Consider the following 27203-nt stretch of genomic DNA (forward strand, 5'->3'; position numbering starts at 1 on the left):
CCTAAACAGACATTTCACTAAAGAAGACATACAGATGGCCAAGAGGCCCATGAAAAGATGCTCAACATCACTAAGTATTAGAGAAATGCAAATCAAAACTACAATGAGGTATCACCTCACACCAGTCAGAATGGCCATCATCAAAAAATCTACAAATAATAAATGCTGGAGAGGGTGTGAAGAAAAGGGAACCCTTTTGCACTGCTGGTGGGAATGTAAATTGATACAGCCACTATGGAGAACTGTATGGAGATTCCTTAAAGAACTAAAAATAGAATTACCATATGACCCAACAATCCCACTACGGGGCATATACCCCAAGAAAACCATAATTCAAAAGGATACATGCACCCCAAAGTTCATTGCAGCACTATTTACAATGGCCAGGACATGGAAACAACCTAAATGTCTAACGACAGATGAATGGATAAAGAAGATGTGGTACATATATACAATGGAATATTAGCCATAAAAAGGAATGAAATTGGGTCATTTGTAGAGATGTGGATGGACCTAGAGTCTGTGATACAGAGTGAAGTAAGCCAGAAAGAGAAAAACAAATATTGTATATTAATACATATATGTGGAATCTAGAAAAATGGTACAGATGAACCTATTGGTTGGGCAGGAATAGAGACACAGATAGAGAGAACAGACATATGGATAAAGGGGAGGAAGGGGAGGGTGGGACAAATTGGGAGATTAGGTTTGACATAAATACATTATCATGCCTAAAATAGATAGATAGTGGGAACCTGCTGTATAGCACGGGGAGCTCAGCTCAGCACTCTGTGACCACCTAGATGGGTGGGATGGGGGTCATGGGAGGGAGGTCCAAGAGGGAGGGGATATAGTTATACATATAGCTGATTCACTTCATTGTACAGCAGAAACTAACACAACATGGTAAAGCAATTTTACTCCAATAATAAATAAATTAATTAATTAATTAAAGATTTATATATCATGAAAATATAAGAATGCTTACTTTCTACTGATAAGCTATTTTTCTTCACTATTATTTATGGAGCCTAATTTTTATATGAATTAATGATTAGAATTAAGAAATCAATGTCACTTTTCCCTTTCCCTACACATGTAAAGCAAGGCCTTAAATGAAGAAAAATTAAGTAAACTAAAAGCCAAATGACTACGATTATATTCAGTCAACAGAACAGAATGAATATCATCCACACGTTTTAGACCCCACAAGAAGCAGCTCCCCAAAAGTCACAAATAAAGAAAAATAACTTAGAAATTAAGTTGACCTGTATATGTAACAAATAAAATATACATTTTCTTTGGCTGAAATTAATAGAAGTGTACATAAAATTGTTTTTCAATTTTACTGTATAATTAAAAAATAAAAATTTTGAAAGTAAAAGAGCATAGACGATTCCATATACAGTTGCACATGAGCATTAGAAAGCCCCTAGGCCTCATGAAATGTCAATTAGCATCATTATGAAGTTCAGCTTTTAACTAGATTTAACCATAATCAACTGTTGACAACTCACACAATTACAAGACAAACTATGGCAGATGGTGTTTGTATTTATTAACTACTAGTAGAATTAGAATTCACTTCCCCATTCCCTTCATCCTAATATAAGCACAGCTGCTTCCCCTTCCAGGGACTGGCTGCCTCCTCTACAGTCTCAGTCCAATTGGCTCAGTCCACATGGAAAGTAGCAATGAAAGGGCTGAATCCAATTTCAGAAGCTAGGGATGCTTTCAGTAAATGTGAAGACTTTTTACAAAGCAGGGGTGCTCTGGCTTACATGGCACATAGGGACTACCACCCATTCTAGCCCCAGGGGTGGGCTTTGAGATTTTCTTGCATAGGGAAAAGGCTGAAAGTTTCAGAGAAACCATGCTTTTCAACAACCTCTAAGAACCAAAGCCATGGCCATAAGATATCCCCAGGGCTAAGTGCTGTGCTGGATCCTAGGTACCACTCTGAAAGTGAAAACAAAACAAAACCAAAAAACCCAGTTCCTCTCTCATTTCAAGGTACTGCAATGTCCATCTCTTTCCCCACCATCTTGAATTTCAGGAACAGAACAGCAGCAATGAACTTGAGCTATGGGGTTTCTCTCTTGAGAAACATTCAGTACTGTTCTCCTCAGGCCTCCAACCAACCCAACCCCACCCAATGCCTCCAGGCTACCACAACCAAGTTACTTGTACCTTGGTGCCAAAAAAATTTTATAGGTAAAATCCTGCATTCAATTCCAGAAGACAACACCAAAAGTTATGTTTCCTGTCTTCATAGAATTGGAAATTAAAACAATGAAGTACAATTCAAAGGCATAGGTTAAAAAAAATCATCAAAGTTAATACTGATGAAGTTTGGGGAAATACATACTCTTTTAACTTGAGAGAAATAAATTCATTTAACCTTTCCATAGAACTATTTGGTTACATACATCAAAAGTTTAAGAACTTTCATATTCCCATAATTTCACTTCAAGGACTATATTCCAAGGGAATAATCAAAGATTTTTTTACAAAGATTTATCTGATAGGATGTTTGTCTCAGCCTGTTTGTAACAGTAAAAATCATGAAACAATCTAAGTTTCCAACAATAAGGGAATAGTTAGATAAACATTCATGTGTATGATGAATATCATGCAGCTATTTAAAATGACATGTAAAAATGATTTTAAAAATTAAGCAGTATTTTCTAAAATTCAAAATACATCTATAAAATAAAAAGAAAATAACCTGAAGCATAAACGCTGAACTTAAACAATGATGTATGTGTTTGGAAACGTTATGGAGAATATTTTATTCTTTTCTGTATTTTATATTTTCCCTATTTTAAATATTAATGTGTATTCCTTTTGTAATCAGCCACCCAAAAAGATCTTTTAAAATATTTTTTAATCCAATTGACTAGTATGTGTGACAAACAAAATATAAATTTCCCTAAGTGCACTGAAGAATTCTCAGAGAAAAAAAAAAAAATCTCTGAAAACATGGAACAAATGCCCAAGCAGTTCCGATCACTTTCCCCCAGCATTTTTTTTAAATTTTAGTCTCTCAGAGTCCCTTGAGGACTATGTTACTATTTAACTCCAAGGGATATTCCCTTAAAAATAGTGACAAGAGGGGTCAATAATAGAAGTTGAAAACTCAGAAGGGAATTTCCTGGAAGCCATCCATCCCTCTTGGCAGTTATTTTCTTTTGAGGATTATCTTCTAATTCCTTGGAGTATTTAATGTTTAGTTTGATTCCACAAATTCCCCCAGAAAGAAAAATTGTAAATCAGAAAAACAAAGAAGTGATGGGTCGAAGAACAGAAATATTTTGAAAAATATGTTGGGATGCAAAGCTAAATAACAACTGAAATGATAATTTAACACATCATAAAGACTCTTTTACATTTAACCTTTCACTCCACCCTCACAGAGACCCTGTTTTCTGTCTATCCTCACACTAGATAAAGCGAAGACACCAATATTCTTACAGCTGGAAGCTCACATGTAAACCTGTAACCAGTGTTAAGAATTCACCTCAAAAAAATTGTTCTCACCCATCCTACACCCATACCTTCTGCTCAACTATACTTCACAGGTTGATCAAATGACAGCTATCCACAGTGGTGATTCTGATCAGCACTTCTGATCAGCAGGTCCTGGCATAGCATAGGAAGGAAAGTAAAGGGGGAGAATGATGGGTAGAAATTCTTCCCCTTTGCTTGGCTTAGCTGACATGGGTGCTGGGCTGGATCTGAAGAGAGGGTGGCAAGAAATGGTTTCTGAACATTACTATCTCCATGCTAAGAACTAATGCTCCAGAAATTTCAACAGTATCACCCCAAAAGTAATTTGTAGCTAGCTACTAACTACCTAATAGTCGGTTATACCAGATTAAGAGCTCTGAAATTTCAGTAAATTTATAGTGAACACTTGGTTTTAATACTGCCTTACTCAGAAGACTCTTAGGCCCACTGAGTTCTTCAGAACCAATGAAAAGAACTGATTGAAAGATGGAGGAACCATTTTAAAGAGAAAAAGCAATATTAAGAAGCATAAACTTAAGAAAAAGCAATATGAACATAAACCTCAGTCAATAAGAAAAAAATTATAAAACCTCAAAGAAATAATGGAAATAAATAGAAAATTAGTTTTATTTTGTCTACTTGCATAAAACTTAAAATAACAGTTTCATTGTGGTTAATACTTCAATTGTAGTTCAACTTTTCTGACAGGGTGAACTCTCTAATAAGGACCTAAATGCTTTGTAGTTAGAATCTCAGGCTTCCTTACAATTAGCAAAATTTTACAAGCTATTTACAACAAAAGCCTCAATCTGTCAACTGTAAGTTTATATTTATTCACATAACTATTTAACTCCCACTACTCTGTAAACTTAAGAGCTTAGATGATCTCTGTTTTCCTCACCATTTTCTCTCTCACACTTAGCATAGGGCTTGTCATATAGCAGATACTTCATACCTATTTGTTGAATGAACGAATGAATGAATTATGAAACATCTGACTAAAAGCATTCCCATGAAAATCAAGAATAAGCAAGAATGTCTTATGGCAAGTAATTTAACAGTGTTATCATGCAGTAGCCAATGCAAGAAAAAGGGCAGAGAAATAGTGTGTATAACAATATATATGCCTAGAAAACCCAAGAGAATCAACTGAAAAGCTACAAAAACTAACTGCAGTAAGGTGGGCAATTATTAAATTAATAGCTTTTCTGTATTACTGAAAATAATCTGGTAAAATAAATAATAGAAAAAATAGATACCATTCATGATAGCAACAAAATTACAAACTTGCTAGGATAAAACAACTGTGTGAGGCCCATAAGATGAAAACTATAAAACTTTACTGAGGGATATTAGGGAAAAGAGATTTAAATCAATCTAACAACCAGAACCATTCCTAGACAGGAAGATGCATTATGTTAAAAATGTCAAAACTCTCCAAATAACCTACATTTCTAATCAAAATTCCACTGATATTTCTGGGATATTTGTGATGGAGGTTGTTTTTCTTTTTTGTTTTGATTTTGAACTTGACAAAACAATTCTAAAATTTGTCTGGTAGAATAAAAGGACAAGATTCACCAAGAAATAAATAAAAAGGCGGACAAATGGCAGAGGTTGAGGGAGGAGTCACAGGACCCCAAACCAGAATACATATGTGAAAGCCACAATAATTTAAAAATATACACCACTACCTTTTCATGAGCATAAATTCTATGTGCAGCTTAATATAAATTAAAGAAACAATTTAAAAGGTAGAAGCAAAGAGTATATATTACTCTTGTTAACATATAATAAGCTGTCCCCCAATTAAAAAGAGACAAATGTCCAATAGAAAACCTAGTTAGGAATATGAGCATAAAACTTTAAAAAAAGCAAATGCCCAATAAATATAAGAAAAAAGCATTCAATATCACTCATAATAAAACAAATTGGATAATATTAGTCACTATTAAATTGGTAGGATTGATTTTGTAATGATGTAAACTGGTATTTACAAGAATTTGCACTTAAACATCACCCTTGAAAAAGCATATCATAACATTCGTTCTAAGAAGCAATGGATATCAAATCATTTGTTAAAATATTACAGCCTTTTACCTAATAACTCCTTCTAACTAAAACATTTTGAGGAAATAATTGGAGATGTTTATAAAAATTTTGGTATGAGGACATTCATTATAGATTTATAAAAATGAAAAAAATGGAATAATAATCATTTAAAAACATGTTCTTAATATTTAAGGAAGTGGGAAGTGGGAAATATATAAGTGGGGAAAAAGCAGCTTAATGGGCTTCCCTGGTGGCGCAGTGGTTGAGAATCCGCCTGCCGACGCAGGGGACACGGGTTCGTGCCCCGGTCCGGGAAGATCCCACATGCCGCGGAGCGGCTGGGCCCGTGAGCCATGGCCGCTGAGCCTGCGCGTCCGGAGCCTGTGCTCCACAACGGTAGAGGCCACAACAGTGAGAGGCCCGCGTAACACACACACACACACACACACACAAAGCAGCTTGCAATACAGCACATATAGTTTTGTTGTAAAGTATACAACCTATAGCTGTCTACTGGTTATCTCTGGATTAAAAGTTGACATTTTATTTCTTTCTACTTTTCTGCATTTTCCAATTTTCTAACCCATGCATTAGTGTTATATTCAGAAAAAAATACATGTTACACAGTTGTAAATTACCAATACTATGCGACATCAAATGAGTCTTACTGATAATGTGTATCTATAATGTAAAAGCAAACTATTTATATAGCCCTATTTTGAATGTGGCTTTAAGACTACATTGCAGGATTTTTTTAAATATCTGCATTCAGCAAAATGACAGACTTCGTGGGATACCTCACAGGTGGAAATAGACCTTACGATTTTTTTTTTGAAATTGCTTTTTATTCCCAAAAGTAGGTTTGAGAGTACCATTTCTAAGACTGTTTTCTCGGTTTTTGGTCTTCCCCCCAAAAAATTAGTAGTCGTAGTAGTAGTAATAGTAGTAGTAGTAGTAGTAGTAGTAGTAGTAGTCGTAGTCGTAGTAGTAGTAATAGTACTTTCATAGTATGATACTTTGTTCCTAAGTGCTGCTACCCATAGGAGGAAAATTTATTACATGTATGTTTTTACGAACCTAATAAGGAACTACAAAAAAAATCCCATCCTCAGCTATAGGAAAATAACATATACATTTTTTACTTTATTTCTTCACTTACAAAAAGCCTTAAGATGGATTATTAGCTACAAATGCTATAAAATTTGATTTATCAAAAAGTTGATTTTGTCAGTATATTTTACACATTCATTAAAAAATTATTACTTCACTTATGTCATGTACTATTTTTAAAAACAATATAGAAAATATCAAGTATTGGCATGGATATAGAGCATGCTTAGTAGATAGCAGTATCTAATAAGTATGAACATACACAGATCCTATGATGAAACCATTCTACTCTCAGAAATAAACCCAACAGAAATAACAGATATCTATTCACAAAAATACACATGCACACATACAAATGTGTTAGGATGTTCATTGAAGGAGTAAAAGACCCCAAACTGAAATTAACTAAATGCCCGTCAACAGTAGATTGGATAAACTGTGGCATATTCACAAAATGAAATATTACATAATAATAATGAAAATGAATGATTGACATCTATACATAACAACATAGATTGATATTACAAGCATAATGATGAACTAAAAGAACCAAACACTGAGGCGTATATACTATATGGTTCCATTTATATAAAATATAAATAGAGGCAAAACTAACATATGCTACTAAAAGTGAGGACAGTGAACCCACTGTCGTGTATTCACTACAAGATACTAGGTGATGCCAAGAACTCTTCCAGGGTACTGATAATGTTCTGCTTTTTGATCTAGATGGAGTTACACAGGCGTACCAATTTGCAAAAATTTACTGAACTCTACACTTACGTGTGTGTGTTTGTGTCTATTGTGTATTTTGTGTCTTGCTCAACAAAATGTTAAAAGAAGAAACATATAATACAGAAATTTAATGAAGAATAAAATTTTAGGGCTTTGTTAGTAGAGATGAAATTTCATATTGTATCAAGCAGTTGCTGTCAATTCTGTCCAAAATATTTCTGAGTAAATGAACCTATTGGGTGGGCCAAAAGGTTTGTTCGGTTTTTTCCGTAAGATGGCTCTAGTAGCACTTAGTTGTCTTTAACTTCATTCGAAACAATTTTGTTAGATTGTATTTGACAGCTGTCATATCAGCTTGCATTTACAAAAAGACTTATCAAAATTGGTCAGTTTTTGTGTAGCCATTTTAATATTGAAGATGGATGGAAAAAAGCAACATTTTAGGCATATTATGCTGCATTATTTCAAGAAAGGTAAAAATGCAACTGAAACGCACAAAAAGATTTGTGCAGTGTATGGAGAAGGTGCTGTGACTGATCAAATGTGTCAAAAGTGGTTTGCGAAGTTTTGTGCTGGAGATTTCTCGCTGGACAATACTCCACGGTCAGGTAAAACAGTTGAAGTTTACAGCAATCAAATCAAAACAATAATTGAGAGCAATCAACGTTATACCATGTGGGAGATAGCCAACATATTAAAAATATCCAAAGCAAGCATTGAAAATCATTTGCACCAGCTTGGTTATGTTCATTGCTTTGATGTTTGGGTTCCACATAAGTTAAGCCAAAAAAACCTTCTTGACCATAGTTCCACATGTGATTCTCTACTGAAATGTAATGAAAATGTTCAATTTTTAAAACAAATTGTGCAGGCGATGAAAAGTAGCTACTGTACAACAATGTGGAATGGAAGAGATTGTAGGGCAAGCGAAATGAACCACCACAAACCGCACCAAAGGCTGATCTTCATCCAAAGAAGTTGATGTTGTGTATATGGTGGGATTGGAAGGGAGTCCTCTATTATGAGCTCCTTCCAGAAAACCAAACGATTAATTCCAACAGGTACTATTCCCAATTAGACCAACTGAAAGTGGCACTCAATGAAAAGCGTCCAGAATTAGTCAACAGAAAACGCATAATCTTCCTTCCGGATAACACAAGACCTCATGTTACTTTGATGACCAGGCAAAAACCGTTAGAGCTTGGCTGGGAAGTTCAGTTTCATCTGCTGTATTCACCAGACATTGCACCTTCAGATTTCCATTTATTTTGGTCTTTACAACATTATCTTAATGGAAAAAATTACAATTCCCTGGAAGACTGTAAAACATACCTGGAATAGTTCTTTTCTCAAAAACATAAAAAGTTTTGGGAAGATGGAATCATGAAGTTGCCTGAAAAATGGCAGAAGGTAATGGAACAAAAGGATGAATACATTGTTCAATAAAGTTCTTGGTGAAAATGAAAAATGTGTCTTTTATTTTTACTTAAAAAACCGAAGGCACTTTTTGGCCCACCCAATATTTTCCCAATGATTTGAACTCTAATTTCAAATAAGCCTTATTTCAGCTTTACTGAAAAAAGCACATTAAAATAACATTTATTTTAAGCAAGTAGAGGGGATTATTTTTAAAAACTTCTATAAAGTAACATTTCTTCCATCACATGCAGTCCCACTACCCGATTTGCCTATGTAAATATTCAGATATTCTATATTAATTAAATTATACCCAGCTATTAAATGCCTATCTATCCAATCACATGTCACTATCTTAATTTTTGTCACGATTATGACATTCACAACTAATGCAGTAAAAACACCACTAAAGTAAATGAAAACAATTATTTCCCTTTGTCATTAGTTCATATGAATTACCAACAATGTTATAGAAACTCAGCTTTTATTATAAAGCCTCAGAATTGGACAACTTTTTCTGGACACAATGCAAGTAAACAGTGTAATAGCTAAAGCTGTAGAATATAGGATAAACCCTTTTAGTTGGTTAAATGTCTATCTGTGCATAAGACTTGAAGAACATGCATAATTTACCTTGTGACACTGATAGAAAAAAAATCATTTTTCTGATATTAGAACTAAGCAGTATAATTCTGCTACTGTTTATTGAGTGTGTCTATATGCTAGGCACTGAGTGAAGTGCTTTCTATATATTACCTCTTTTGATTTTCACAACAGCCCTATGAAGCAGCCCTACTACTATCTCCATTGTACCAATGAATAAACTAAGGCTTAGAAAGGTTAAATAATTTACTGAAGGTCATTTGGCCAGGAAGTAAGAGAGGCATATTTAAAATAATGACTGATCTGACATCAAGCCCTCTATGATTAACTACAAAGTAAATGTATCTCTCCTTGTCATGTTGGGTGGGGAAAGGAAGAACTAAAATAAACAAACCTTTTCCTCACTTTCCACTTTAAAAATCTTTTTTATGGCAAACTGAATTCATCTTTGGCCAAAGCCAACCCATTAGAGTTGGAAAGTTAACCACTTTTCCATTATACAGCCCACAATCCACAAATGAATAAAAATCACATCTCTTACAAAATATTTTTGTGATTGTGGTACAACTAAAATTGTCTCTAATGATATAATAGTGAACCATAAATTAAGTGGATGTATTCTTCCCCAAGCTCTAGCAAAGACCAAAACTCTGACCAACAGTCTTAGTACAAAATTATACATGGGCCTAGTTACAGATAGTCTTATACGCTGCTATGTACAAAAAACTGTACTTGAATCATTACAGCAGCTCTATTGGTTACAGAAAAATACTGAGGAGAACCCAAATGCCCTTCAGTGGGTGAATGGCTGAACAAACTTTGGTATATCAGTGCAACAGACTTATTACTCAGCAATAAGAAGGAATGAACTACTGATACATGCAACAACCTGAATGGACCTCAAGGGCTTTATGTTCAGTAAAAAAAAAAAAATCAGTCTCAAAAGGTTACATGCTGTATGATTCCATTTATATAACATTCTTAAAATGACAAAACTATAGAGATGGAGAACGGGGCGGGGGGGCAGGGAGGTGGGTGCCACTACAAAGGGTAGCACGAGGGAGTTCTTTCATGATAATAGAACAGTTCTCGATCGTGGTGTTGGTGGTGGTTACAAGCATCTATACACGGCATAAACTTGCATAGAACTACACACACACACACACAACACGAACGCCGGCTAAAAAATGTTGAAACTTGAATAAGGTCTATAGGCTAGTTAATAGCAATGTACCAGTGCCAATTACCTGGTTTTGATATTGTACTATAGCTATAGGACTTACACAAGACTCTTTGTACTATTTTTGCAATTGCCTATAATTATTTCAATATAAAAAGTTTAAACAAAAAAATGGCCCTGGGTACGAGAGTCTGAATTGGAACCTGGTCTGCCTGAATCTAAAATTTGTGTTACTTCCCTATGTACCCTGCTGCCTACAAAATCTATTTTATTAAAATATATAAAATATGCATTATTTCCTACAGAGAAGAATATAATATATAGGAGACTCATCCTGGGTCATATTTAAAGAACTCTAAGAAAGGTCAAAAAGTACTTTATTATGAAAAAAATTTAAATATCAAATCATTTCATTGATAGCAACTAAGACCAGGTGTTCCAATGTCCAATATGGACATGGAAAGAGAGCTTTACAAGTGATAGAAAGTGATGACTGAGCTGCTTTGGCACCTTGACTGGGCACATTGCTTCTCATTCGCCTCTCACCAGAGGCAGCTCTGGAGTTTCCTGCCATGTTGCCTTGTTCACCTGAAAGGTTAACAGCTGTTCCTCTCCTGACACACCAGGCAAACAAGCGGCACAGCAGAAAGCTGTAAAATAAAGTCATTACACTGTATATTTGGAATCTCTTTTCCATCTACCTGAGTACTTCCTGATGAGGTTGTCCTTGTGAGATGTAGAATGTGGCCAAATTATAATTATCTCAGCCAGAGAAGTAAGCTAAAGGTGACAAATGGTTTTTGGAAGTTGCTGTCTGCCTTCATATAAATTCATCAAACCCCTGTACACTAAGTTATGGCTACGAAAAATTACACATACAGGCAAGGACAAACAATCAAAATAGTGATGGGATGTTTTCCTGTTAGTGATGTTTTCCTGTTTAGCACCATTTTATTTTATTTCACTGAAAGTTACCCCCCAAATTATTTTTATTTATTGACCAGAAAAATATCAAATAAATCATTTTTTTTTTAAATCAGAGCCAAAATTGTGTTCACTGTGTCAAGTCCCCAGTGCTGAATGTGCTATGGGTGCTACAAATCCAACTGCATATAGTTCAATTTAATAAATACATAGTATCAGGTGTTTATTAAGAACATAAGGACAAGACATTGCTTAGGCAGATGACACAAAAAGTGAAAAAGACGCCAGTCTGTAGCCTCAGTGAGGAGATAAACAGGTATACAGCTAACAAAACTCAGGAAAAACCATAATTACTGATATTATGAAGTATGCTAACATGGCAAATTCAATGTTATGTTAATAACAAGAAAGAGAAAACTCGTGAGAATGGTCTTAAGGTATTTAAGAAGGAAATAAATGTCATCAATTATACTCCGTAGGGCAGAACTGGGATCAATGGCTGGAAATTATAAGAACATAGAGGAAGACTGGTGATGTATATATAGTTTTTAATTAATTTTAACTGTTCTAAATTAAAATTCACATGTTTATAGACTTCAGGAACTTCCTAAATAAATCATTGATAGGGACTTCCCCGGTGGTCCAGTGGTTAAGACTCTGCACTTCCACTGCAGTGGGTGTGGGTTTGGTCCCTGGTTACCAAACTAGGATCCTCCTGCATGCCATGTGGTACAGCCAAAAATAAATAAATAAATAAATCATTGATGACTTACTAACTACGAGAGTATCCGATGAAACCTCTGTACTGGAGAGGAGTTGATGAGACTCTTTCCAAGGGCCTGTCTTCTCCAGAGGCCCCTCATATCACAGAAAGCATCTTGTTACCCAGAGCCACAAATGAACAGCCCATAGAGACCAGATATAAGGGAGACTTGTAGGAATGAGGTGATCTGAGAATGGAATTGTATCCAAAAGGAGTGATTCACATTGGGTGGAGATTAAATGACCCAGACACATGCTCTCTCATGAAGAGTTTACATTTTAGAGAGGTCTCAGAGGAGGAAGGAAATACAAAGGCATTAGAAGAAGAGAAAGAGAAAAACTGAGCTCTAATTATGGAAAAGCAGATACAGCACATAGCAACCAACAGTCACTTCTGAGAGAGGAACAGGCTGAGCAGGCTTCCACACTTCTTGCTGGCCAGCACTATGCTATATCCTGAACAGTGCTCCACTTCTCCGTGAGACCTGTCCGTTCACCTACCAAGGTCTACTATCTTGTGTGAATTTACTCAATCACCAGAGGGAAACCTGAGACCACGTTGAACTTCATCTGAATTCTGTACTCCTGGAAAGCAAAGACTGTCAAGAAATTACCCCCCACCCCTTTTGTGTTAATGGAAACAGCTTACTGCAAAGAACCACTCTTCCCCATGTAACTTAGATAAAACTCACGATGACCCCTTGTAACCTATGACAAGGCCAAGACACACACACTCCAAATTCCCGTTGTTTATCTCATAAATGATTAGCTGAACTATTTGTCCGCATTGACCATTCTGGTCTATCAATGCCTGTTAACTGGACTTGACCTAAATTTATTCAGGCTTCTCTCCTTCCTCCAAGCCCTGGAACTTTGGGTCACCCTTGAGCAATGGAAGGTGAGCAACCCCTCTTTAAAGACCCCCTCCCAATAATCAGCTGGCCTCAAGGGAAAACATTCCCTGATCAACTGTCCCATCATCCACCCTCTCATCCCACTGCCTCACATCCAATTCCTTCCAGCCTGTTCACTTCTCCCTGTAAAAGAAAAGCCCTTTTCTGCTTGAACTCTGAGATGCTTATAGATCTCATGGTCAAAGTGGTTCTTCCTACTGCAATATTCCTCCTCTCCCTATTGAGATAAGCCTTGACCCCTTATTATAATAATCTTTTCGAATAAAGCCTCTTCTTTTTACCTAAGTCTAGATTTGTTTTTGACACTTTCATCTTGCAAAGAGCCTAACTTTGCAAAACACAAACTAAAATAATTAAATATCCTCTTATTATTGATATTTATTTTTACAGAATCACAACTATTATGTATATCTTGATATACACCCACATAATAAAATATATAGAAGATACAGACCACCATAAAATAAACTAAAATCAAAATTAAACGTAAATTAACTCTGTTATTTTCCCAATGTTTGAAAACAAAAATTACTTAAGATCATTAATTACTAAAATAATTAAGATAAAGCATTAAAAACAGGCATGAAAAGTTGAAACCAACCAACTGAAGTTTGGAAATTGCAGAAATAATTCCTTTATATTTTACTTTGTCTTCTGTAGATCAATCATCTCTTTACAAAGTCAAAAGAAGAAAAAGTTTGATGAACTTGTTTTTATGTTCATGATATTTCTATTCCTGAAGGGATTGTTTTTTTCTAAAATACCTCTACTCCTATTTATGAAAAAATATTTTTAAATAATAAATACTCATATTATAAGCAGATAGGGCAGGGGGTCCCCAGAGAAAGAGAACCAGGCATGGCTTTCTTGACGTAAGAGAGGCCATTTTTGGCCTAAGTCACTTTGTGATCTAAACCTGGCCACAATGCTTGCCTTTGAACAGGTCTCAGTAATTAATGATTTTAAGGGAAGTGAAAGAATGCAGGAACAAAGGAAAAGCAGTCAAGAAACAATAGTTCAGCGATAAAACGAGTCCTAGTTCCTCCTCAAGGGATATATGTAATAATCTGTATGAGTTCTGCAGGAACTAAGGCCCTCATCAAGGTGGAGGAAGGAAAAATGATGATGACCTTTTCTGACTTCAATCAACTAAAGCTTTGACTCTGTTGACCTCTGCCCCAATTCTATGCCGAATTCTCCTCTGCTCAAGCCCCTTCATGAATACACATACACCACTCAAGTCTCTTCATGAGTACGCAAGTACCCTTAGCTTAAAACTTCCCCAATTTTGCTGTTCTGCGAGACACTGCTTTGGAAAATATCCCTGGTGTTCTCCTTACTTGTTGCAAGTAATAAGCCCAGTCTTTGGCTTGGTTGTGTCTTTTGGCCTGACACCCACCAAGACTCGAAACCAGCTTTAGGGTAACAGTATAACAAATACATCACAAAAAATCAACTACTCACCAGCATTGACTATAGCATCTACCTCTAGCAATGTGATGTCACCTCTATAGAGAGAAACTTCTTCACTCAAACTTTTCTTCACCTGTGATGTTTCCTGAGTATTTTCTTCTGTAAAAAAAAAAGGAATATATATTAACAGTAATATTCTTATTTAATTTAATAAAGACAATTTTAATATAAGAGCCAATATGGGTCACACTCGGATACATTAGACAAGTGGAAATAAATGTATAAGTACCAGGGGTATGACTTATTCTCTGTCTATTGTGTATTCCCCAATACAAATGCAGTATCACATACATAATAGGCATTCAATAAATTTAGGCATGTTAGGTCAACAAAAAGTTCAATGTTTAATATTATAAAAATATCAATTTTAAGATATAATTATGTACCACTGGTTTCAGAAGATGAGAAAAAGATGTGTAACTACCACGACAAAATAATTTTTACAATGAACGAGCTTATTTCTATTTTGTTCTAATTACCTAAAATGCATCCTTGAAAAGAATATTTACTGAGAAAAAAAAAATTTAGGTTCAGCTCTTTGCTACTTCTAAGTAATAAGCTGTCCCTCGTAATGGTATATGGATCAAGAACATTTGAAAGTGTGAAACTGTTCCTTTATCAAATTCTATAAACCTTTCACTCTAGAGGGCGCTGCTAGATTGAAAAGAGAAAAAGCTCTGTCCTGCACACAACAGCCAGAAAGCTGGTATATTTAAAACAAGCCAAAACATTATCTTCTAAAACCTGACATATTTTTAAATGTTTTTGAGGAGTACTAAAATCTGAATTTTCATGTATTTTTTAACAGATAGTAATGTTAAAATATATTCAACAAAGCTATACATAAAAAGCTTTTTGATATAACTTTAGGAAAGATGATTTATAAATTTAAACATTTTAAACTCATGATCTATGCGAATCTTTCAAGGGGGAAGGTAATGCTATTGATTCACAAAGACACTGTCAAATGAGCTTGCAATAATGAGGTATGTAGGGGATTTGAGGTGATAGGTCACAAGACACTTAAATTGTCTCTGGGCCCCGATACCCAAAGAAAAAAATGGCCAAGACAAAGGAAATGATCTGTGGCCATAAAAGTGATCTTTCCTCTCTCTGCTTCCAAAACATCCCCTTCTTTGCAATCACTTTTCTCCTTAAAGGATTCTAATCAATTTTTCATTGGTGGTAGTAGCAGTAGTAGTAATAATAATAAGTAGGAGAATAATGTGGGAGAATTGTACATTAAAACAGTAGAGAAAGACTTTAGAAGACCTCAAAATAGAAAACACTTACAGCTGACTTGACCACCTCAGGGACTCCTAGAGAGCTGTTTCCCTGAGTCAGGTAAAGACTAAGAGTTCAGGCTTTACTACCAGACTAACTGTTCAATTCTTGGTTCTGCCAGTTAACGACTGGGTGACCTTGGATAAGTTATATATTTTCGCCATGCCTCAGTTCATAAATTACTGGCTCCTTTACAGTTAACATGAGTTCATTACACTTAGAATAATGTTTGGTCCATAGTAAGCTCTCAACAAACATGCCCCTTTTTTACAAAGGTTTTACAGAGGTGACAAATATTATTTCAGCATCCATACTGAAATACCACAATAGTTTTTAAATATTTTCAACATTTATTATTATTATTATTCCCTATCAGTGAAAGAGATCGGAGTTTGTTTGTGCTCTTACTAATCTGTCAATGCCTGGTCCAATGACAAAGACTTTGAGCAAGAAGACCTTGAGTTCCGCGACCAATCAATTTCTATTCTTAATACTTTTACCAAATTAGAAAGTCCTGATTCCCAATTAAAGATTGTTGGATGATAATAAATATTTGGTGGCTTTGTCAGAAAATTCTGGATATTTGGACTATTGTAAACCTAGAAATTATAAAGACTTCTCACTAATGATGAGTTTTAAAACTCCATCAGGCACTAAATTGATAAACATATCACAAATGAAAGCAGAAAGATTGACTGTTTCAACTTGGGAGACAGAGTAAATCGATTCATGATCTATCCTTTAGTTGCATTTAGTTTTAAAAAGTATTTCTTGGGCTTCCCTGGTGGCGCAGTGGTTGAGAATCCGCCTGCCAACGCAAGGGACACGGGTTCGTGCCCAGGTCCGGGAAGATCCCACATGCCGCGGAGTGGCTGGGCCCGTAAGCCATGGCCACTGAGCCTGTGCGTCCGGACCCTGTGCTCCGCAACGGGAGAGGCCACAACTGTGAGACACCCGCGTACCACCAAAAAAAAAAAAAAAAAAAAAGTATTTCTTCATTTTCTTATGAAGCATTATGTATGTAATATTGCATTTATAGTCATGTAAGACTTCTAAACATATGTGGCAACAAATCATGTATTTTTTTCCAGAAGTAAAGAAATTGTAAAAGAATTGTATTAGAAAGCCTCAAAGTTTAAACCATTTATATCACAGTTCAATTTTCTTAAAACAAATCCTAATCTCTCAACTGCAAACTTTAAAAATGGGACATTTTTAGCCTAAAGTTTCAAACAACTCAACATATTAAATAAATATACTGCTATGACATGTCATTCAAGTAAGTTACTCAAAATGGTCTTATTAGAATTATTAGCATCATGAAGAAATATCTTTATCTCTCTTTCACTTTAAAAATTCACACGAGCATCTTTTTCCCCCAGAGCCAGATTTATACTTGCTGTCCAATCCTCACATGGTATATCAAAAAGGCATAAATGTACTCAAAAACTACAATTTGATAGTATTAAAAATTATCAGTGTTTCCTCCAACAATAAACCAAAACCAAATGGCATATTTTTGACCACCAAGTGTTCTCTGTAAATATAACAATGTAAATTACCATTACAGGCCACATCTTTTACTCAAATAGCAATGTACCACCTTCGTTTTCACACAACTGTGTTCCATCAGCACTGATCCCAAAGTGTCTTTTCCCATATCCTGGGTTTTCAGTAATAAATAGGACAGAAAACTTTCAAGCATTCCTCCCTCACAGACATCCTATATGTACACAAAGCAATGATTCACATTTTGTACATCAGTGGCTTTATCCAGCTGAAAGTTAAAATATCTGTCAGTGTGCAATGTGATAGTAATTGTTTTTCCAGATTGTATCCTATTGATATTGTAAAAAAAAAAAAGTTTTTTTCCGGAACTACCACAATAAGGGAAAAGAGATCTCAGTACAGAACTGGGCTCAGTTACCAATACAGCAAGGACAAGTGGGGATTTATAACCAAGGAACAGAGTGGTGATCAGTGGAAGGAAAATAACTAAGAGGAAACTTTGGGGGTGAGGGAAGATTTTGGTTAAACACAGTTCTTGCTGAAGGCAAGCCAGGGTGGTCAGATATCACCTAGGGTATGAGGGGGGGATGCAGAATTTTATTAGATATGGAGTGACTGGATAGCAAGAATGGGAAATTCTCTCTAAATTGATTTAGCAGGATTCTTGCTAAAATTGGACAATGCAGGTCTGGCAAGGATGGGGCCTAGTTGAAAAAAGGGTTTGGTGGAACCTGACTAAAGTTTAGTTAAGGAGAGAGTCTTTGTCAGTCCCTGCTCTTATTTGAGGAAAGAGAGACTTCCTTCCTTTGAACAATGTAAGTCCATTTCTCATTAGGTTGCCTTTTGTCCTTTAAGGACCAGCTGAGCCATTGGTTGAGACTTGGTAGTAGAGGATTTCTGCTAGGTGGTGCAAGCAGTCAGGCATTTAATGAGGGAAATTCCCATGAAAAGAAAAAGAAAAACAAAGATCAATGGTTGGAGCACACTATAAAACTAGTTTCTGAGTCCAGAGGGCAGACAGTTGAGAAGATATCTAGATGTTGGGCTTGAAGCATCATTTGCAGTTTCAATGTCCTTGGTGATGGCATCAGGTGTTCCAGCAAACTTTCTGAATGGCCCACACAATAGCAAGCATGAAAGTTGTACATACATGATCTGTTGTGGTGATTTCTTTGAAGTTTATATCAGGTCATCCAGCTTCAGCTTGCAGAGCTTCAAGAAAGGGGCAGTTTTAGTTCTCAATGAGGCCAAATAAGAAGGAGGGGAGAAAAATTGGAAACATTTTGGAGAGTTGTAGCCAGATACTGGAGGAAACTAGAAAATTGACAATATGTGCAAGACAATGAGCAAGACTGGAATTTAATAACCCAAAAGGGTGCACTACAGTTTTCCACTGAAACCTAAAATGTCTCTCTACAATCACCCCCCCCACCCCATTTTTATTCTTGTTTACAAAATAAGTCTGGTCTCATTAGATTTGGTCTGATTATTTACATAAATGCAGCAAGAACCATCACTGACCACTTAGGTCTTTCAAGTTTGCTTTGCTGGAACTTTTCATAAAGAATCTCAAATTAGACTTTTCAAAGCCTCTCAAGGCTAGGAAGCAAATCCAAGAACTCACCACCAGATTTAGCCTGTAATACCTACACATTTGGATAAATTCCTCTCTTCTCAAGGTTCCAAGAATATCCTAAGGTTCCTGGGCTTGATAGGAAGTGACCTTCCTTACTCATCTGTAAGGCTGGGAACTCTATAAACCAGGTACCAGACTGGTTTCTCCCAAAGGGCTTTGTAAGCATTGGCTCTATAATGCAAATCTTAGTTCCTTAAAACTATCTGCTAAAATGAGATTCTATATCTTTGAGATTATCATTCACAAATATGACATTCCAACCTAAGTCTATACAACTAATTTTTTCAATTATGTCCTGTTACAAGGAAGGCAGATTCTTTTTTTTTTTTTTTTTTTAGGGGGGCGGGGTACGCGGGCCTCTCACCGCCGCGGCCTCTCCCGCTGCGGAGCACAGGCTCCGGACGCGCAGGCCCAGCGGCCATGGCCCACGGGCCCAGCCGCCCCACGGCACACGGGATCCCCCCGGACCGGGGCACGAACCCGCGCACCCCGCATCAGCAGGCGCACTCCCAACCACTGCGCCACCAGGGAAGCCCCGGAAGGCAGATTCTTATTGAACCTATACAAATAATGTCATTGCCATGAAAATAAGAATACTCAATAGAGTTTCTGAATTCTGGAGAGATCAGGTAGGGTGAAAAGCTAAATGTTTCATTTCTGTTTACAAAAGTATAATTAACTAAATTGTCATGAGTTACAGAGAGCTTGAGAAAAGATAAAAAGGGGTTCCTTAAATAAAACATTAAAAACCAGTATTGTTCCTTATCAATAACCACAAAAATCATAATCATTCTTCATCCTTAGTTCATTCAGTCCCATGTAACTGATTTGTTTTTTTCCCTCAGCGTTATTTAATGTGTTGGAATAACAACAACAACAAAAAAATCCATATACTTTCTCTATTCCATTAAAACAACAACTATATTAAGTAATCTTATATACTGAGATCTCTTTCTGAATTCTCTATTCTGTTCTACTAAACATTTTTTATAGTATATTCTTTTCTTTCTTCTTCATGTAATGGATTTTTGTTCTGCTTGATCTTGGGTTAGCATTTTTTTTGTTTTGTTTTGTTTTGTTTTGTTTAAACCAGTCAGCTTCTCCGTTAGTTCTGGAAATCCTTACTTGGTCCAGCAGTACAGTCTCAAAGTTATTTAAGCAATAATGTCTTTAGAAGCCTATACGCTAGAGTACTTGCCATAGTCCTTTCCATGGATCTCTGAAATAGTCACTTTTTGTTGAAGACAAAGCACTCTGGCCTGTAGCTGACTGCAAGAGTTTTCAGGGAAGAATCAGAGTAAAATAAAAATTATCTGTGAATGGTAAAAGACTTAAAAATGGTCATTGTTAAAGATCCGAAGAGAGTTTATTATAAAAATGATATAACTGATAAGGGAATCTGGTTATTTCTATGACATACAATGTTTAAATAACTCAAATTATAACTGACAGAATTATACCAGGACATAAGATGGATAAAAAGGATACTGGCAAATTTCTATGAACTTCATACAATTTCTGAAATATATATAGTAATAATTTTTACCCACACAAATATAACCATGGGAAGGTTAAGCATCATTTCTTTTTGGACAATGTTTCCCATGTAATGAAATATTATCAAATAAATCAAAATTTTTTAAGACTTTTTTTTGATGTGCACCATTTTTTAATTTGTTACAATATTGCTTCTGTTTTATCTTTTGGTTTTGTTGGCCGTGAGGCACGTGGGATCTTAGCTCCCTGACCAGGGATCAAACCCACACCCCCTGCATTGGAAGGCCAAGTCTTAACCACTGGACCTCCAGGGAAGTCCCCTTAAACCAAATTATTTTTTTACCTTTCCTTCTTTACAAGGTGAAAAACAAATCCTTTGAGATTTTCCAGGAACCCTATGGGAGACATCTATCTCAGTTAGAGTTCAAGATTTCATTTAGGATTTGATTTGGGGAACATAATAAAAACAACATAAAGCACAGGAAATTATTTTGATAAGACATAGAATCTTTGTTACTAAGTAGATTACTTAAAAGATAAAGAAAATCCTTTTACCATCTCTTATTAAGATCAGACTAATAATCCAAGAAAACTTCGTTACTTTAACAGAGAGAAAACCCAACTCTAGTTTTGCATCAGTACATTATTGGGCTCATTTAAAAACAAAAAACAAATAAATTCATTCAATCTTAGCTAATTTGATCACAGATAAAATTCCTCTTTTGCAAACCTTCTATAACTCTATATCCATTCAGGTTTTCTCCTATATTTTTTCTCTTTCTCATTCTGAAATAAGCAGTGATTTTTTTATATGGCAAAAAGACATTTATTAACAGATTCAAATACATTTAGCTTCTCTATACCACATTAAAATAAAGAAGCCAAAGTATATAAACAAAGTTATATTCAGTAATTAGTATTTCAGTAGTTTATTTTACTTAGAAATAATCTAGATTTTTATAATGAATATCTATACTTAATTTAACATAAGTCTAGGGTTACAAGGTACTAAAAAGATTTTGGAAACTATTTTTATGCAGACATATAACATTAGAAAAAGCTCACCATCATCTCAAGTTATCGCTCTGTTAACTATTTTTACAGCACATGCATGTTAGGTAAGTTTGCAAAAGCAAAAACCTAAAAAAGTTAAACACGTGGATTTTCTTTTACTGCTATGCTTGATATACAAGAAGTCATGGATAACAAGCAATTCATTTTTACTATATCTTTACTTGTGTATTTGGTCTTGGGTTGAATTTATAATATTTATAATCTTAAATATCTAGTAGATATAACATAAGCCTATTTGACTAGTAAACCCAAGTACAACAAAAATGTATGCTCATATTATATTTAACTGCTGATAACTCAGAAGATATACCTATTTTTTTTAAACCAACAATATTATACTAGTCTTATTAACCAGAGGTTTACTCAAGTCATGTAAACTTGAAAAGTTTTGGGGTTAGTTTCTATATTTCTGGGAGTTTTAGGAATATTTAACTTATATAATGCTAATTTATCTCTAAGCTAATTTGCATAGAGCTCCTTCATGGGATTTTATGAATTAATTTGGTAATACCATCCGAAAGTAGAAAAATATCATATACACATAAATGCATATGTACATAAACATACATACAGACAGATGCAGAGACCTTATTGCTTTCACACTAAAATTTTAGCCATGAGTCAGGTAAATACAGTAATATACTCTGGTCTTTGCTCCCCTTGATATTTTTATCCAAATTTTGTTTCTGGCAGAAGGAGCAAGTTAAGGTTACCTGTTCAGTAGAAGGGCTAATGCTTTTTACTGGTATTTGTGGAGGAGACTTTCAAGATTTTTCATTTGCCCTGATATGTAATCTTATGGAGGCTGTGGACTAAACTTTAGGTGAGAAACTGACAGTAGACATCAAGCAGCTGCCTGGCTGTCACCAAAGCTTTTCTGAGTGGACAAAACATCCAGTCGGTTTTCAATCACCTTTTCTTCCTTTTGAGCCTCAAGTAGTAGCTTTCAGGGGCCCTTGAGTTCCTTGAGAGTCCCTAGTTGGGAGCAGGGGGCCTAAAGTTCAAGTGACTATATGAGCTGAGGAGCTTAAGTAGGAAGGGAAAAGTCTGGCAGCAGGAGAGGAGGGATGAAGAAGATAGGGGTTTTGAAGAAGGATATATCAAAGGATTTAAATGGAACTGAAGGGAAAATCAAAGGTGTAAGAGGAGGAAGAAGGACCAGAAGGGAGAGGTCTTAGAGGATCCAGTCTGGGGAAATCTTAAGTTTCCCAAAGAAGCCAATGAAGTTCCAAATTATCCTTAGTAAAGTCATGCCAGCAAGAAAGGAAGTAGACACTGATGGCAGAGCATATAGTCCTCAGGGGCTCAAGTGCAGGGAGGGGTTTCAGGGGTTTCAGTGAACTGAGAAGTCCCCATGGGAGAAGCAGATCAAATAGAGAGAACAGAGAGGCCTTACAAAGAGCCAGGAAAAGCCTTTCCAGCCCAGGAGTGAATCTCTGCTTGAAATAAAGAGCCAGGAAGAAAGATTTCCAACGCAATAAGCACCTTTTAAACAAAGAAGCCTGGACCTCTAACCCAGCTTCAGAGAGTATACTTAGAATCTTAAGGTTAAAAATCTGTCCCTACAGTGCTTCAGCTGACAGTCATATGGGGCTCTGGCTCAGTTGGGATCACCACCAGGTACTGACTGGATCACCAATGATCTCTACATCTCAAATGATCTCTACATTTCACTGTCTTTGAGCTATTTTATAATTCTGTAGGTTGTAGAAAACAGATAATAATGCAAATGATTCTTGTCTGTGGAAATGCAAACAAATTATGTTCACTTGAATGCAACTGATACTTTCCTATGGACAATTAGCATTTATTTGTAAATTCATTTCAGAGTTCCTTACTGTGTATATACGTGTTTCTTTAAATTCTCCTTTGAATCAGAGTTAAATAAAATTGTTGATAAATATTCAATTTATATTTGGATGAGTCATAATCTCATCTTTATAAAAACATTTCCCTCTAATAGACATTTTCATTTAGTTCTAGTTTATTTACTTAACTAATACTTGTATAGCATTTACTATGTGCCAGCTGCTGTTCTAATGCTTACAAATATTACCGCCTATAATCCTCATAACAAATCTATGCAGTACATATTACCACTATTCTCTCCATGTAGATAAGAAAGCCGAGGCATACAAAAAGGAGGTCGATGGACCAAGTACACACAGCTGGTAAGTACAAACCTGGGATCTGAGCCCAGGAAGCCCATGCTCTTTACCAACAAGCTAGGCAGGCTCTCATTTACCTATTTTATTATGATGCATCCAACTCTGAATGACGTATCTGTTATTTAGATCCTGTCTCTCCCTTTAGTTGCAAAATGCATCAATTTCACTCCCCCCAAAAAGCATTATTTACTTCTGCCCTAGAAAAAAAGAATAATGTTTATTGAAGTGGTTACCATACTTTGCAAATAATACAAGGGCCTCAATGATTTCTTGCTACAATTTACAAAATTTTATAACATACAACAAACAAGGCATTAGAGAACCACATAATAAAATCAAATTTGCACATATTAATCATGCATTTTATTTGTACTTTCTCTTTTTCGTTTATTTATGCAAAATCATCAAACTTGCTGATTCATTTGTCCCAACACCTACTCTATTTGTACTGGGATTCAGTTTACTATTTAAATTTATGACCTTATTCTGAGTTCTGGCATTTATGTTACTATTTCACCTCTTTTTTAGGCATAAATAAACCGCTTTAGAGATATTGATCCATTTTTATGTAGGAATATAATGCAATGCTATAGTAACAACAAAAGCAAATTTAATCAAATATACATTAACTCACTAATAACATTAAAATACCTTAGGAGAAACAAACTTTGTTAACTGAATCTTAATTAAGATAAACTAACCAACATTCCCCTTGTTTTAAAAGCATAACCCTTAAGACTATAATATTGATAATATAATACAATTTTCATAAAAATCATAGTTATATTTTACATTTCAAACTTTTAAAATATATTGAACAAAACTGTATCATCACTTTTCCTCTGGAACTGCCAGATTACCTAAAGACCATTTGATATACAGCTAACAGACCATCACTGGGTCCTCTGACCGCTCAGAAGACTAAGATACTAGTAGATATTCACATGAAGTGCCTAGAACACTTCAAATTCTTATGTTCCCTCATATTAACATCCTCTATATTTTAGCACCCATGGGCCTGATAACAAAAAAGCCACCAAGGGTGCCAATAAGTTGGCTGGTGACCCCACAACAAGGGCCCTATTGCCAGTTGACCTCTTTCATTCTGAGGATGCCAGTTAAAATCAGTTTGGTTTTAATCCAGCTCTGTATATACAAATTCAAATTAATATTCCCTCTCTCTAAAAATAAAACAAAAAAGTTAGTAGGGGACCATGCCACAAAAGAAGAAAAAAAAAGAAAGCTCAAGCAAATTTCTATAGAAATCAACGTTTAAATTAAATTTATAATCAAAATGATCAGAAAAATATCTTTGGGTTCATTACGAGGCTTTAAGAATATACAACGTGAGAACTAGAGGAACCCCAGGGATGCAGGCTGTGTTTCTGAGATTCTATCTTGAAACCAGCCAGCCTGATCTGCACACCTCCATATCCTATCTGACCATGTCAGGCTAACAATCATCTTGCCACTATTCCAGATTCCTGCCTGTTTTGCCCTTCCAACTTAACAGCTCACTTCTTTAATTGGGCCAACATTTAATCCACCACCTCTCTTCCTATTTCCAACTTCCACAGAGCTTCCATGGATGAAATTCTCAGCAACAAATTCCCTTTCTTTTCAGTCCTGGGACTCCAAACTAACTCTGTCAGGGAAAGTCAAGGAAACCATTAGATAAAGCGTTCATATTTGAGTGAGACCTCACTTGAGCAGGGAGGCAGGAATCCAGGCATGATAGCCATGCTAACTAATGCAGGCAATATAAAGTCCAGCCAAACTATGACCTCCACCCTCTAGCAGAATAGTAAAGCATACACAAATAACTTCAATACATGGAAGAGTACTATAAATGCCATGAGAAAGACTTAAAGTACTTCGAGGTTCAGATAGAACATTCAACGAAGTTTTATTTGAGTAAAGATATCCAAGCTGAGTTTTAAAGGGTCAGGAAGAATACCAGAGGACAGTAGGATGGGATGAGAGTGAAAAGAGGAAGGGCATTCCTAATTAAAGAGGCAGAAAATAGAGTTTGCCTTGAGGAAAAGTAAAGATTCATCCATGATGAGAATATGGAAAGCACCACAAACTGGCGGTAGTGGCAGATGAGATCAGAACTATTCAGGTTTAAACCAGATGGTGGAAGGCCTTGGATGGTGGCTGTTTGGGATCCATTAAAGAAGTCACAAATTGACAGGTTTTTCTCGAATTTAGCTCGAAGATAAGATTTTCTTCGGCTTAAACAGTATCACTGTTTTTGCTTTTTAAACTGCATTTCAATTTTAGCATTCAATTAAATTTTAGCATTCAAAGTCAGAAGATTTCACATTAAAACTTAGATTTCCTAGTTCTGTTGAAAAATCAGGAGATCTGGAAATACTGATCCCACATCCTCACCTGATGTGTGAGTAGAGGCTACACCCTTTGACAGGCATCCTTTGCTTGCCAATTTACAATTTACAGTATATTTGTTTATACCTAAACTAAGCTGGCCTCACCCAGTTACTTACCTGGCTGTCTCCCACAGGCATTTGGGAGTTAGATTTCTGCAGGAGAGCTTCAAAAGATTAATGACTGTAAATCCAAGGTAACTATTAAAAATCTATTCAAAATAGAAAATCCTGAAATGGCATGAAAAAAAGGACATGAGACAAATTCCCATCAAATTAAAATAAATGTCTGCCTGTCAATTAAACTGCAATCAAAACTTATATTGGGGGCTTCCCTGGTGGCGCAGTGGTTGAGAATCCACCTGCCGATGCAGGGGACACGGGTTCGTGCCCCGGTCTGGGAAGATCCCACATGCCGTGGAGCAGCTGAGCCCGTGGGCCATGGCCGCTGAGCCTGTGCGTCCGGAGCCTGTGCTCCGCAAGGGGAGAGGCCACAACAGTGAGAGACCCGCGTACCGCAAAAAAAAAAAAAAAAAACAAACTTATATTGGGATCTAAGATGCAGTAAAAATTCAATAATTCAGAATGTGTTTCATAAACTGAGTCAGAAAGACTTCCAAAGAATCATACTTCCCTGTGTCTATGTCCTTGTATAATACTCTTCCTCAATGACTGAGTTTTTCCATGTGATTTGCTTTGACCAATGGGGCATCAACAAATGTGACCCAAGCAGTGACTTACAATTGCTTGCACATCTGCATTTGCCCTCTCTTGCTATGCCAAGACCAGGTCAGCCTATTGGCGAATAAAGGGCCACTGGGAGCAGAGACAGTCATCCCAGCTGAGGCTCCCTAGACCAAACAGCTTGACAACTGCCAGCCAGACATGTGAGTGAGACTGTCCAGAACCATCTAGCCCCAGCCAATCCACCAGCTGACTATAAAACCTCCTGATTAACCAGAGACTAAT

General features: G+C 36.0%; 1 protein-coding gene across 1 annotated transcript in view; it reads right to left on the reverse strand.

The window, feature by feature from the left end:
* Positions 1-27203, reverse strand: part of MACROD2 (mono-ADP ribosylhydrolase 2) — a 1977737-nt gene that overhangs the window by 1883149 nt on the left and 67385 nt on the right. The window contains exon 3 of the mRNA XM_067012448.1: positions 14671-14778. Within this exon, the coding sequence (XP_066868549.1) occupies positions 14671-14778 (108 nt within the window). The remainder of the gene's footprint in view (positions 1-14670; positions 14779-27203) is intronic.

This window comes from Kogia breviceps, chromosome 14 (genome assembly GCF_026419965.1).
Source record: "Kogia breviceps isolate mKogBre1 chromosome 14, mKogBre1 haplotype 1, whole genome shotgun sequence".
NCBI classification, from domain to species: domain Eukaryota; kingdom Metazoa; phylum Chordata; class Mammalia; order Artiodactyla; family Physeteridae; genus Kogia; species Kogia breviceps.